The sequence below is a fragment of the Lathamus discolor genome, chromosome 3 (assembly GCF_037157495.1).
Source record: "Lathamus discolor isolate bLatDis1 chromosome 3, bLatDis1.hap1, whole genome shotgun sequence".
NCBI lineage: Eukaryota > Metazoa > Chordata > Aves > Psittaciformes > Psittacidae > Lathamus > Lathamus discolor.
Window position 1 is genome coordinate 62,329,474 of NC_088886.1, and position 14,448 is coordinate 62,343,921.

The window sequence follows — 14,448 nt, forward strand, 5'->3', positions numbered from 1 at the left end:
AGCGCGGAAAGCATTTCAAACACATGAAAGTCGTCCAATAAGGAAAAGTAATCAGAAGGCAAATATAAAGAACATTTAAACTAACCTTCTGTACCCAAAAGCGATCAGGCAGTGCTTCAGGCTGACAGAAGTTATGCAAATCGGTTCCCTGTGTTAGCACAACGTGTAGCCTGGGGAAGGAAATCTGTTGGAAACACGACTCACATGGCTGTGCTGACAGCACAATTAGTTTGTGGCTAACTGTTCCCCTTAACTGTAGTTAACACCAACCACCACTACCCCAAATCTCCAATATAGAAGGAATTTAAGGTTCATTGTGTGGCCTCGCAGAAGCTGTCTGCTCTTAAAAACACCCCCAAGTCATAATCCTTTGTTTCCCTTGGTGTGTCTGCAGTGAGATCGGCTGGTGTAAAACTGGAATTAGGTTTAGATGTAAGTTTTAAGCGCGATCAAATGTAGACATAACCCAACCATGTAAGTGCTTGGTTTCCCTTTGGGCCACTTGGGGTCTACCAACGACTGTCACCTAAAAGCATCATGGCTACAGTCCAGATGGTTTCACTAACATGACCAGGCCTGCGGAGCTGGGGGGTGATGGTTCTACGGTGATATGATGGTCCCACCAGTGACCGAGGCCTCGCTGCAGGCACGGAGCAGGGCAGGCAGCTCAGGGTGCAGCAGCTGAACCAGTGGGTGGTACCAGCAGAGATGTGTGCCAGGGATCAGATGGACAGAGGGACAGACAGACATCACGGACAGACAGATGCATGGACAGACAGAGGAACAGACAGATGCATGGACAGACAGATGCATGGACAGACAGATGCATGGATAGACAGATGCATGGACAGACACTGGGACAGACAGATGCATGGACAGACAGATGCATGGACAGACATTGGGACAGACATGCACAGACAGATGCATGGACAGACAGATGCATGGGCAGAGGGACAGACAGATGCACGGACAGACAGATGCACAGACAGATGGATGCATGGACAGGGGGACAGATGCACAGACAGAGGGACAGACAGATGCATGAGTAGACAGATGCATGGACAGATGGATGCATGGACAGACAGATGCACAGACAGATGCACAGATGGATGCATGGACAGGGGGACAGGTGCACGGGCAGAGGGACAGACAGGTGCATGAATAGACAGATGTACGGACAGACAGATGCACGGACAGATAGACGGATGCATGGACGGATGCATGGACAGACGGATGCACGGACAGACAGATGCACAGACAGATAGACGGATGCATGGACAGACAGATGCACAGACAGATGGATGCATGGACAGGGGGACAGATGCACAGACAGAGGGACAGACAGATGCATGAGTAGACAGATGCATGGACAGATGGATGCATGGACAGACAGATGCACGGACAGACAGATGCACGGACGGATGCATGGACAGAGGGACAGGTGCACGGACAGAGGGACAGACAGATGCATGAGTAGACAGATGCACGGACAGATAGACGGATGCATGGACGGATGCATGGACAGACGGATGCACGGGCAGGCAGATGCACGGAAAGAGGGACCCAGCTCAGCGGCCGCCACAGCCCGCCCGCGGCCCCGCCTCCCTCCAGCCCGCTCGGCACCATCGCCCCGCCCCTCCCGCCAAGCCCCGCCCCTCCCTGCCCGCTTGCTGCGCCTAGGGGGCGCTGCGCGGCGGGAGCAGCCGCCCGTTTCGGGGCCGGGGGGCGGAGCCGTGCCGGCTGGGCAGCGCGGAGGGACCGTGCGGAGGAGCCGTCAGGTGAGGCGGGGCCGTGTGGCAGGGCGCGATGCGGCCGTGTAGAGGCGCCGTGAGGCGGGGCCGTGAGGCGGGGCGCTGTGCCGGGCTGTCGCGCTGCTTCCCTCGCTGGACCCGCCCCGCCGCCCATTGTGCTCGTGCCATGTGACCGCGGACGGTTACAAAGCATCCCCCCCGTCGGTATTTGTGCTGAGTCACGGCGCGGCGGCGAGCGGAGCGGGGCCGCCGCTGTAGCCGTGCCCGGCTTCCCGATGGGCACCGACGGCGCCCGCGCCCTGCTGGAGCGGGCGGGCACCCTCACGCTGCAGACCGGCAACCTCCTCAACTGGGGCTGCCTGCGCAAGAAGTGCCCGGCCACCCCCGGCGAGGAGGTGAGCGCGGCGGGCCCGGGCCTCCCCGCGAGGCGCCGCGGCGGGGCGGGCTCCGGGCAAGCGCCGGTTCGTTCCTGTGGAGTTGGGTGGCGTGGCCCGGGGTCCGCCATGGAAGGGAAGAGCTCCCCCCGCGGAAGCGCCGCTCTTGAGGCCCTGTGGGGCAGAGCAAGGATCGGACTGCGCTCCTGCGCTCGGAAATGAGGAGTTAAACCGCTGCCTAATGACTGTCCGTAATGGCAAAGGAGAGACCCGTGATTTCTGTATAGCAAGAGGAAGATAGGAATAGATACGAGCTTGCATTACAAATGATCGGAGTTGCTTTTTCTAACCTGAAATTCCTTTTAAGGTCTCGGGAACATCAGTCGTTGTTGTCTTCTTAAAAGGGTATTGCGGCCGTTCTGTGTTAAAAAGTTGAAAGCACTTTTAAATTGTCACTTTCAAACTGTTACCTTCAGCAGTATGTGTCAACACTTAATCGTCCTGATAAGATGCCTGGAGATCCATGAACTTCAGAGCCGGTGTATTTGCAGTCTCATCATGACACAGCCGTTTATTTGAAAACGGGCATTTAACAGCTAATCAGAAGAACTGTGATTTTGGGTGGTTATCACTATGTAGTGGCATTGTTGATAGTCTAGAAGTTGGTTTATTGCATGTTAATCTTGCACAAACGGTAAGAAAGGTGATCGGAAGGGTGATGTAATGACAAGGAAGGATTCATCATACTTTAATTTAGCTGTTGTCCAGTAATAACATTTTTATTTAGCTTGACTGCTTATTACAATGTGTGAGCTGCATGAAATAGGGCTAGATCCTGCACCAGAGAGGTAGCTGTCTCCTAATGGGCACACTTGTGTGAGCAGCTCCTGTAGGGTCGCTAAATAGAGTGGCCACTGTGCATAACTGATCAGTTAAAGTATTCAAATTAACTTGTTTACAGGGAAATCTGCACTTAAACATAAGGCTGCCTGCTTTCCAGAATTGCTGAGGTTCCAAAAGCGAACAATTGGTGTTAATGATCAGAACTAAATTGGCTTTTAACTCTTCTGTTTGGTGTAGGTGGTGTGTGTATAACAGTCAGTGGCAGAATGTAAGCTAAGATTTTGCAGACTGTGAACCCTGACATTAGAAGTTTGGGGATGTAACTGTATCTGGAAAAGCTGGCCAAAGCAGTCAGAGATGGTATTGAGGACAAGGCAGTCGTGTGCTTTGGAGACAGAGGATGGTCCATGCTAACTGCAATAGAAATACCAAGTGTGACAGCTGCAAAATAGCAGTATATTCATGTTTAACACTGTCTCACTTTCCCTCAGAAAGGAAAAAGAAAATGTTAAAAGTTGTATCAAAATAGGCTGAAAAGTTCCAGCGTTGTGGATTTACTAGGGGGAGTAAATTCTTGCTGTTAGGCTTAGTTATTTTTTTTTCACGCCATTTTAAATGACTGGGAAAGAATGTGCAGATTTTGTGCTTATGAAGTATTATTACTGTATTATGTCTTAAACTTTGTGATCTCCTGGGATTTTGGCCGTTTTGGGGTGGGGTGTGTTTGGCTTCTAGCTTGTGTAAGGTATTAAGAACCCTCTGAATTCATGTCAGGTGTCTCAGGAAAGTGTTATTTAATAGTATAAAAACTAGGTGTTTATATAGTTAAAAAATGTATTGCTAAAGGTGAAGCAGCAGCTCATGAAAGTGCGCCTACCTGTGGCAAACAGCAGACCTGACAGGACATGTACTCAGCCTGCAGGGTAGCAACTCCCAAGATTTATCGGAGGAAAGCTAGAGCATCAGTACAGCTGAAGCACTGCTCTAATACACAGTTAATTAGCTGACTTAATAGTTATGCCTTAGTAGGTTCAAGAAAATCCATGATCAGAATCCTAGGCAAGTTTATTTTGTATCTCTTGATGCAGGAAAATACAAGTGTGGGGTGGGGTCTGAAGGCTCCCTTTCATTAATGAAGGATTTAAAAGCATTAGTGGTCTGGCAGAGTGGAATAGGTAGCTCTTGCTTGCTTAGCATTGTTTCTTTGCTTTAAAGATGGCATTGGTCTGAGAAATAAACTCAGTACAGTACTTGTATTACTGCTAAAACTCTTTGTGAAAGAGGAGAGGAAAGCAAGTAAACTAGTTTGAACAAGTTTCACATGGAAGCTATGAAGGAAGAATCTTCTGTGGTTAGAGGAATGGTGCCTTTAGTTCACCTGCACAGTCTGTCTCACATGCCTATGAATCATTGTGTTTCTGTGCAGCTGTAACATGAAGCTCCTTTTCAACATGAACAAATATTTTGTAGGTGCGGGACTGCATTCAGAAAACGCTGACTGAATGGAGCTCAAAGGTTGGACAAGACCTAAATCAGGTAGGAGAGGTGGTATGCATGTTTTGTCATTGGTTCTTGAGTGATGGTGGCATCAGCTGCACGTTGCTGCATTCCACATGAGTGTGGAGAGGCAGTGACTGTTGAATGATCTGTGGAGGATCTAATGATTCTTAAGAAGAGAATACAAACACTTGTCTCTGTAAGATGTAGTGATCCAGTTGACATTAGAAGGCTGAGGTTCTTAATGACTCCTTTGCTCAGTCTTCACTGGCAAAGGCTCTGACCGCACCACCCAGGTCTTGGAAGGCAGATGCAGGGACTGTGAGAATGATGACCCTAGGCCCACTGTAGGAGAGGATCTGGTTCGAGACCATCTTAAGAACCTGAAGGTGCACAAGTCCATGGGACATGATGAAATCCATCCGTGGGTCCTGAAGGAGCTGGCGAATGAAGTTGCTAAGCCACTGGGCATTGTATTTGAAAAATCATGGCAGTCAGGTGAAGTTCCCGACGACTGGAAAAAGGGAAATGTAACCCCCATTTTCAAGAAGGGGAAAATGGAAGACACAGGGAACTACAGACCAGTCAGTCTCACCTCTGTGCCTGGCAAAATCTTGGAGCACATTCTCCTGGAAGGCATGCTAAGGCACATGAAAAACAACAAGGTGCTTGGTGACAGCCAGCATGGCTTCACTAAGGGGAAATCCTGCCTGACCAATTTGGTGGCCTTCTATGATGGGGCTACAAACTGATGGACAGGGGTAGAGCAGTTGATGTCATCTACCTGGACTTGTGCAAAGCGTTTGGACACTGTCTCACACGACATCCTTCTCTCTAAATTGGAGAGACATCAATTTGATGGATGGACCACTCAGTGGATAAAGAACTGGCTGCATGGCCGCACACAAAGAGCTGTGGTCAATGGCTCGATGTCCGGCTGGAGACCAGTAACGAGTGGTGTCCCTCAGGGATCGGTGTTGGGACCGGTCTTGTTTAACATCTTCATCGCTGACATGGACAGTGGGATTGAGTGCACCCTCAGCCAGTTTGCCGATGACGCCAAGCTGTGTTGTTTGGTTGATACGCTGGAGGGAAGGGATGCCATCCAGAGGGACCTTGACACGCTTGTGAGGTGGGCTGATGCCAAACTTATGAAGTTCAACCATGCCAAGTGCAAGGTCCTACACCTGGGTCGGAGCAATCCCAGGCATGGCTACAGACTGGGCAAAGAAGAGATTCAGAGTGGCCCTGCAGAGAAGGACTTGGGGGGGCTGGTCGATGAGAAAATGAACATGAGCCGGCAGTGTGCGCTCGCAGCCCAGAAAGCCAACCGTATCCTGGGCTGCATCAAAAGGAGCGTGACCAGCAGGTCGAAAGAGGAGATCCTGCCCCTCTACTCTGCTCTTGGGAGACCTCACCTGGAGTATTGTGTGCAGTTCTGGTGTCCTCAACATAAAAAGGACATGGAACTGTTGGAACAAGTCCAGAGGAGGCCACGAGGATGATCAGGGACTGGAGCACCTCCTGTATGAAGATAGGCTGAGAAAGTTGGGGCTGTTCAGCCTGGAGAAGAGAAGGCTGCGTGGGGACCTAATAGCAGCCTTCCAGTACCTGAAGGGGGCCTATAGGGATGCTGGGGATGGACTCTTCATTAGGGACTGCAGTGATAGGACAGGGGGTTACGATAGGACAGGGGGTTACGAGTTAAAACTTAAACAGGGGAAGTTTAGATTGGATGTAAGGAATTCTTTCCTGTTAGGGCGGTGAGGCACAGAAATGGGTTGCCCAGGGAAGTTGTGAAAGCTCCGTCCCTGATGGTGTTCAAGGCTGGGCTGGACAAAGCCTTGGGTGGGATGGTTTAGTGTGAGGTGTCCGTGCCCATGGCAGGGGTGTTGGAACTGGATGATCTTAAGGTCCTTTCTAATCCTAACTATTCTATGATTCTATGATTAATATTTAGTGTAAGCTAGGTTTTACTGTCCAGATATGTTCACTACATAATTCCACATTATTTTATGGATTATATTGATTTCTAGTAATTAAAAAACAAAACCACCAAAACCACAAAAAAACAAACAAAAACAACTTTTTTTTGAAATGCTGTCTCTATGGAATGACTCAAGGATTTGCTTGAGGATTTCTTCTTAAAGCTGCAAAAATTGCCAGTGTTCTTTTTTGGGGCAGGGTAGTGCATGGTACTAAGAATTTTCTGAATATTCTTTGAATTCTCTGTCTATATTCTCTGTGTGTATAATATCACATCTAATGTAGGTCAAGACTTTAAAAAGTCACCTTTTGCCAGCTAACATGAGATGTCAGCCTGGTCTTAAATGAGGTCAGAAGATGAAATTTTCCCAAACTTTCCGGATGTTTTTGTTCCTAAGTCTCGTATATTTATACTACAGGAAATACTGGAGGTTCTGGAATGTACTGTAGCTCAAGCTATAGAAAAAATAAACCCTGAAGAAAGGGATGAGTTGAAAGTGTCAGGTAAGGATGCAGTGAAAAATATGGTGGCATAAAAAGTTTTCATGTGCAGTCATTATTAGGATATTCATGTATGTATATTCCCCCCCCCGCCCCCCCCCCCGCCATGTTTTGCAGTTGCAAAGTCAAATGGCATTGGTGCATACTGTCGTACTTTGGGTAATCCAGAAGTCGGCTAAGAGAGACTTGAATTCATATTTGAGGTTTTAAAGCAGCTCAGCATTTTTGTAGTTTAACTTTCATTCCTTCAAGACATTTTACATGTATTCTGTCAATCTTTGATTTTTTTCTGAAGCAAAATATTACCGATAACACTGGAATTAAGACATAGGAATGGAAGCGCATTCATTTGTATAATTTCTCCAGGTTGAATATGATGAACTTGAAGGAGACAGTGCAGTAACACAAGGACATTTGAGTCTCAATAATTCGTGAAGAGGTCCATTTGTACTATTACGTTGGGGGTTTTATGGTTATTGCTTACTGTCTTGATGCTGAAGTCCCAGCTTTAGAATTTATTAGACCGTCCAACTGAATGACTTCTTGTTCTGAGACTGCACAACCACCTTGAAGTTTGAGAATAGTATATTTAATGGGCAGTCACCTTTCAGAAGGCTATCTTTCCCCAATCTGTATAGTAATGGTGTGTATTCTAAGAACCCTTTACCTGAGAAGAACTGTATATAGCAAAAGTAAATAGCTATATGTTTAATAATAGTGTTTAGTTACTGATTGCTATTTCTTTGAAAACAGCAAAACTTTTCATTGTTGGATCAAACTCTTCATCGATCAGAGATGCAGTTGACCTGGGTAAGTATGAAACTCAAACTTCTGGGAGGGTTTCTTTTTGCTTCACTACTTTAGAAATAAAATCAGAATCTTTTCCATACAAGAGATGTGTTTAGTGACTGCCACAGTATATCCTCTTTTCTAATTAAGAGAAACTTCGGTAATAAAATCTATATATGAATTAGTTCAGTCAGCAAACTTATTAAATGTGGAGCACTGTGACCTTGGGTCCACAAACTCAAATCTGATTGCTTGCTCCAAGCCGGAGCAAGCTTTTATTCTTTCAGTCAAAACTTGTTAAAAAATGAGCAGCATGTGATATTGTAGTAACAAGTGATACAGTAGTTCCTACCAGTTGGATGTTACTTGCCAGTTGTTTTTAACATGAACTTTGCTACTAACTGTGCAGTATTTCAGAGATTATTTAAGAAATAAATCAATGCTGCAATCAGCTGCTGAAGTAGTTTTAATGAAAATAATGGCTGCACTAATACATTAAGTTCTGTTAGTCTGTGGTAGCAGTAAATGTGAGCAGCACTGAACTTTACTACTTTGCAAGATGGTTGGGCATATGGGGTTACTGAAGAACAGAGGGTCAGGTGTAATTCGCCTCTATCAATACTCCAGTTAATAGCCTCTTTATTGGAAGTTGTGGTACCATTTGTTAAAAATGCATGGATAGAATCCTCTTCCAGAAAAAAAAAATAATTTATTTAGCTACTTAAGTTTTCTTCTTTTTGCTTTGCAGAAGAGGCCTCATGACTTTAATCTTTGCTAAAGCTCGGTGATATTCTGAGACTTGCCACTTCTCTGGCAATTTAAATCCCCAGATTTAGTGTGCTTTAGTCTTAACTCCGCACAGAGAGCGAATAGTCCTCCTAGTCCATGCCCTGTATTTGAGCTAGAGGTCCTAGTTAAAGTTAAAAATTTTGGAAGGAACTGAGAGTGAAGGAATCAAAAATGGCACATCCCCACTGCCTTAAGAGAAAAACAGTTTTAGCACTGAAAATGAGAAAAAAGCTTCGGGCTTGCTTTGGTGATGTTTTTGTTTTTCCAAAGACTAACAACGGAACCTTGGCTTTCAGCTGTATGTTTGCTTCTTTTCTAAATCCAGTCTGTTGCTATCCTTGACTGCTGATACACTGAAGAGTTTGAAACAGTGAAAGGGAAGCTAGCAGAGTGAGGCAGGAGGTGTGGATTTTGCTGAGTCATGATGCTTGTGTTATCTCACCAAAGACTTTGCAGTGTCTCTCTTCTTTTTCCTCAGCGTGCTCTGCCCTCTGTGTGGCTCAGTTAGACTCAGTCATTATTGCCCCACCTCCTGTTGAAGATGGAACTAGCTTCTCCTTGGAGTATTTGCAGCCTTATTGGCAAGAACTTGAAAATCTAGTTCAAAACAACAAGATTGTTGCCATCGGTACCTCTGACCTAGATAAAACAGTGTTAGAACAGCTGTATCTCTGGGCACAGGTGAGAACAAACTTCCTGTTTGTAGGATTTGTAGCACAGAATAACTTGGTTTTGTTGAGTGCCACATTGTTACAAACTTTTGTTAGAAAGGGGTCTATATTCAAAATATTTCTTAGCTCTGTTTTTAGCATCTTACAGATGGTCACAACCTTGTTCATGGTAGGGGAGGCTCAAAGTGTGACTGTCCGTTGCTTGGTATTCTTAGATATACAGGCCAGCAAAGTCTGGAAACCACAAGTCTGTTCAATAGCAGGTTCTTTGAAGTAGTGAAGGTTTGGGTTTTGAATGCTTTTATGTTTATTAGTGAATATAAGCAGTACTCCTAAACGTCCAGATTTATTCCAGTGACTCTGAAAACTGCCATTTTCACTTTAAGCTGTGTTATGAATGGAGGGATTTCCTCTTAGAAAGATGCTGTTTGAATGCTAAGTTTAAATGTAAAGAGGAAAACAGGTTACTAATGAAGTGGCACAATATTTTGTTGTCCAATGTGACTAATCGCTCTTACCATTAGAGTGATGGAGGTGTGTACTAGTATGTCTCCATGCTCATGTAAGGATTTATGGTTGCCTTATTTGTTCTTTGAATACTCCTTCTACGACATTTCTTGTGATATGTGAACATTCTGTATCCGCAGAAGAGGTCCTGCTGAGGGTCCTCATTTGTCCTCCTTGCTGTTTTGTATGTACTGAGGAGGATAATTGAGGAGATTAACAGCCATCTGTGTGGTGGTCATGAGTGCAGTCTGTGACTAGCAGAAAGAGTCAGTGGAAGAGCATCCCTTTTAACTTAACCCTGCAGGCATGGAAGACTGCAAATTATATATCCTTAAAAAAGTTTATTTGCATTTTACTTAAAGTCTTTATCAAACGAATGCCCATGTTACGTTTTTACTGAGGTGGAAGGAGGGAAATGCTGCTGTTCAGGGAGCACAGCAGATGGGAAGCCAGATGGGTTAGTATTCATCTTGCTGTGGCAGCACCTGAAGTTAGATCTTATTCTTGTTTTGGGCTCTGTGCTGCAGGAAATGGCAGATATAGGAGTTGCCTGTTGACCATCATGCAGACTTACTTAGCCTTGTTGAGACCTCAAAACAAATTGTTCAAAGAAGACTTTGTTGTAATAAAGGGCATAAGGGAAACAACTAAAATGAGTACTTTTATGTGTTTTTTCTCATAAAAGTGTTTGTTACTTTCAGGTAAAACCGAGTAGTAATCAGGTGAACCTGGCTTCCTGTTGTGTGATGCCACCTGATCTCACAGCATTTGCAAAACAGTTTGACATACAGCTGTTAACTCACAATGACCCAAAAGGTAAGGCTTTGCCATTATATTGAAGGAAGACTTCTGAGTGCGTTATTCAGTGCAAAATTGGGAATAATCTTTCTCTGAACTTCAGCTTTCATTGCATTTGAATACTGAACCAAGGATTCTAAAAGATCTTCCTTTATAAAATATTTCCATTTAGTTTTTGCTTTTCCTTCAAGAAAGGAGGGGAAGGGCAATCTTCCACCCTTGGATAGTTTATTGAAATAAATAGAAGAAAAAACTACTGAGAAATCTGTGCTATGTATGTTCAAAAATTAGCATAGCTCGTTTCCACAAAGCATAGAATGAAATGACAGTTCTGTTGCTGAAGGTCAGTAAATGACAAATGAAAGTCCACTTGTCCAGAACTTGTCTGTGAAAGAGCTTGCACAGAAATGTTGGTCAGTTGATCTTCGAGTAGTTTGGTAATGTTAGATACATAACATTACTATGCTTTAAGCAGGATTCTCTCAAAGTAGTGATCTGTTAAAATACCAATATTACAAAAAGAGTTGGTGTAAATTCTTGGTTTATGCAATAATTTACCGAATGATCGAACGACTTGGAGACTTTTCTTTAGACTTGAGAGCTCTGAGTTACCAGTTCCCTACAAATACTCTGGGATTAGTTTCTCTCAAACGTCATCTAATCTTCTTCACTATAATGACACCTTATATAGCTTGCTGGAACTGTGAGAGGTCTGAAACAATATTCAGTTAATTCCTTCCCTACGTTCTTCCTTATGACCTTATTCCTGCTGATCATACTTTTCTTCTCTTTTTCTTCCTATTCCCCCCCCCCGAAAAAAAAAGTGTATGAAATACTATTTATTAATTACATGCTTTATAGTACCACTGTTAGAACTGATGAATTTCACCACTGCTTGAGCATGTATCAGCACTGCTTGGGCAGCGTACAAGGTGAATTGCCATTCAGTATGACCCATTTCCATGTCCTGTGAAATCCCAGTTGCAACTTTTAATTTAATAAATATGACAGTCATGACCTGAAGAGGAGGATTTGGATAGAAAACAAAGCAAATAATGATTCCCTTATGCATTGTTTGCTAAGCTTAACTTTTCTGTAATGGTCAGCTGAAGAGTATTCAGACTTATCTTTTGGGAACACTCCTCATCAAAGGGATTGTTCCTTTGGCTGGCTTTCCAGAGGAAACCAGGAGGATTTGTATTTGACTTCCTCTTCCATTTTGTGGAGTTTAAGCCCGTTTTTCTTAATGCTTTCTGGGCTTGCAATTGTTATGAGCCCAGTTATGGGAGATGCTGTAAGTGTTGAGCTTTCAGTGACTGCAGAGGTAACTGAGAACATGCAGTACTTGGCTGATTGTGGCCTTATGTCTTAACCCACCTATGGTTTGTCTAGCTAGCTTCTCAAATTTTACTTTCCTCCTGCTAATGGCTGTGCTGATCAACTCCATTCGATACTGTAGAAATCTCAGTTTTGGGGGATATACTTAATGTTGAAACAAACAAAGGTGCCCTGAAGATTGCTTCAGTAATATGCAGCTGCTTTCACCATATGTGCATTCCGGAAGAGTGGATCTGTGGAGCATCTGGCACTGCTTAAGATTTCTGACTGTAGGAAAAGGCTTCTCTTATTGAAAGTGTTGCTTTTTGCAGCTGTTTACATGACATGATTTAAAGCATGAATATCCCTTTTTAACTTCAGAATTACTTTGTGAAGCAAGTTTCCAAGAAGCTCTTCAGGAAAGCATCCAGGACACAAAAGCACACGAGTGGATTCCTTTATGGCTCCTCCGGTATTCCGTCATTGTTAAAAGCAGAGGAATTATCAAGTCCAAAGGCTATATCATGCAAGCTAAAAGGAATTCCTTTTAAAACACTTGTTTTCTGTTATGGCTTACTGTATTAGTTCCTTGGGGATGGGGGAAACATTGCTTTTTTCATAGAAATACTTTTACACCATTTGTAACAAAGACCAAAAGTTGTAACTACTCAGTGTAATGTCAGCAGGAGTGTCTACAGTGCTCTAACACTATTTTTCTTACTTAACCTATTGACCAGTTAATTGAAAAGATGAAATATTTGGGTTTAGTTTGAATTATTGATAGTGAAACATTTTAAAATACTTTTTATGACCAGTTCACTGTAAAATTATCATTATATTGTAGCTGCCATTAGGTAGTAGAGAGAAACTTATATATTTTTATTTAAAAAGAATTAATTTCTCTTAAATAAGAGTTACTTGCCTGGTAGGTACATGTATTTCAAGCATTCAAGGACTGATTTTTATAGGAAATCATAATCTTTTATGAAAAATTACCCAGAAAAATGCAACTGGTATCTCATGACTTGGTATGTATATATAGGCAAGTCAGCTGTTTAATTTGGGTGGTGGGAAAACTGCTTTATTTTTAATAGAGTGTAAAAGGCCTTTCTGACTTAGGAAAAATGCATCTTCCCAATTACTTTGTCTGTTACTTGAATTACTTCTGGCTGCTCTTGTGCCTCAGTATGCTTTGTTTAGTGTTTGCACATGTGTGTTGGCATCTTTGCTGTTTGAAATAGAAAAATGTATTGTTGTGTGAATGTTTCAAATAAGCATTGCAAACAAGTGATGACGAAATCTGTTAATCAGAAACTGAATTGTGCCTGTCTTCTCACCGTGGCTTCTGTGTTTGACACTTGTGAACTCCACAATCAGGATGGGCCAAGTCAGAGCAGCAAATGCTGAAGCTGTTCATGGTAGGATTGCTGAAGGACTTCTTTTGAGGCTGCCCAGGAAACTGTTGCTGGAGTGCCGTTCAGGATTGATGCAAGCAAGGGTTAGCTTGAAGTTAGGTATGTTTCTGTGGCAGTAGCCTAGTAAACTGTCTTTCGAATCCTAAACAGATTGCTGCAGCTAGGGCAAGGCTTCTCGTTTAATGTCGTCTTTCCATCGGAAAGGCCTTTGAATCAGAATAGGTAGCAAAAGCTCAACTTGTAGTTCAGCAGGAGCTTGAGACTGAGTGTCTAAAATACTGATTTTTTTCCTTTTGATTTAAGGCATGAGCAGGACTTTGTATGAGTAGTACTCATTAACTTAGTTGTATATATTCTGAGACTGGGACTCTAAAGGGAATGAATTTTCACTAACATCTTTCCAATTGTCATGTAGGCAGCTAGTGGCATTTGAATGCCTGTAGGTAGTGTTTAGAGCGTCAGCTTCCTATAATGCATTCCACTAAGGTAAAAGCTTAATATTCGAGATTAGTTTTGAGTCCTAAATAGCTGGAGGTGGCAAATATGGGGAAATTTTTCTGGACTTCTTCAGGTCTTACGATCAATGGGAGAGATGGGGAACTGGAGCTAGTAATGCATCAATAAACATTTGGGTTGGGTTGGTTGGTTTCTTCATCCTAACCAAAATGTGGTCTTTTTAAAATACTGGGTTACTTTATCTCAAATACGTAAGTGTCATTTAAACTTCTCTGCCAGCTTTGAGCTGTGTGCTACTGCTGCTAGCCACTACCTGTACCTTCTGTCTCTGGCCGCTGAGACTGGATATTGTATTGCTCGCATGTGTGCTCAGTTTTATAAATGGAGATGCTCCAAAACAAGAATTGTGCTCAAACGTGTAGGCTGCTCTAATGAGGTAATGATTTCTTTCCTTTCTGTAAACTGGTGCCTGTTTGCTTGTGTAGAAAAGCACCCTTTGTTTGAGACATGGTGATTCTAAGAGATGATTTTTGGGGAGCTGCTGACAGCATAACATCAGGTTATTTCATTACCTTGTTTTGCATCAGAGATGGGACTTCCTTCCATAACGTGAAAGTTTGCATTAAAGTTGGAATTCTCGTAGGCTTTTACCCCTGTGCTTTGTATGAGTTCTCCTCACCGCAATCACGCCGTTTCGCCCTTGGTCACCCACCTCCCCGGGCCGTCCATGCGATCCAAGGCGCGGCGTCAGCCT

At 43.7% G+C, this 14,448-nt stretch overlaps 1 protein-coding gene across 1 annotated transcript; it reads left to right on the plus strand.

Annotated features, from left to right (window-relative positions):
- Window positions 1-1,894: 1,894 nt before the first annotated feature.
- GCLM (glutamate-cysteine ligase modifier subunit) lies at window positions 1,895-14,344 on the plus strand. Its single transcript, XM_065675593.1, has 7 exons — window positions 1,895-2,146; window positions 4,439-4,504; window positions 6,871-6,955; window positions 7,706-7,762; window positions 9,009-9,211; window positions 10,410-10,524; window positions 12,205-14,344. Exons 1-7 carry the CDS (start codon window positions 2,027-2,029, stop codon window positions 12,372-12,374), a joined length of 816 nt encoding a protein of 271 aa, XP_065531665.1. The 5' UTR covers window positions 1,895-2,026; the 3' UTR covers window positions 12,375-14,344.
- Window positions 14,345-14,448: the final 104 nt, after the last annotated feature.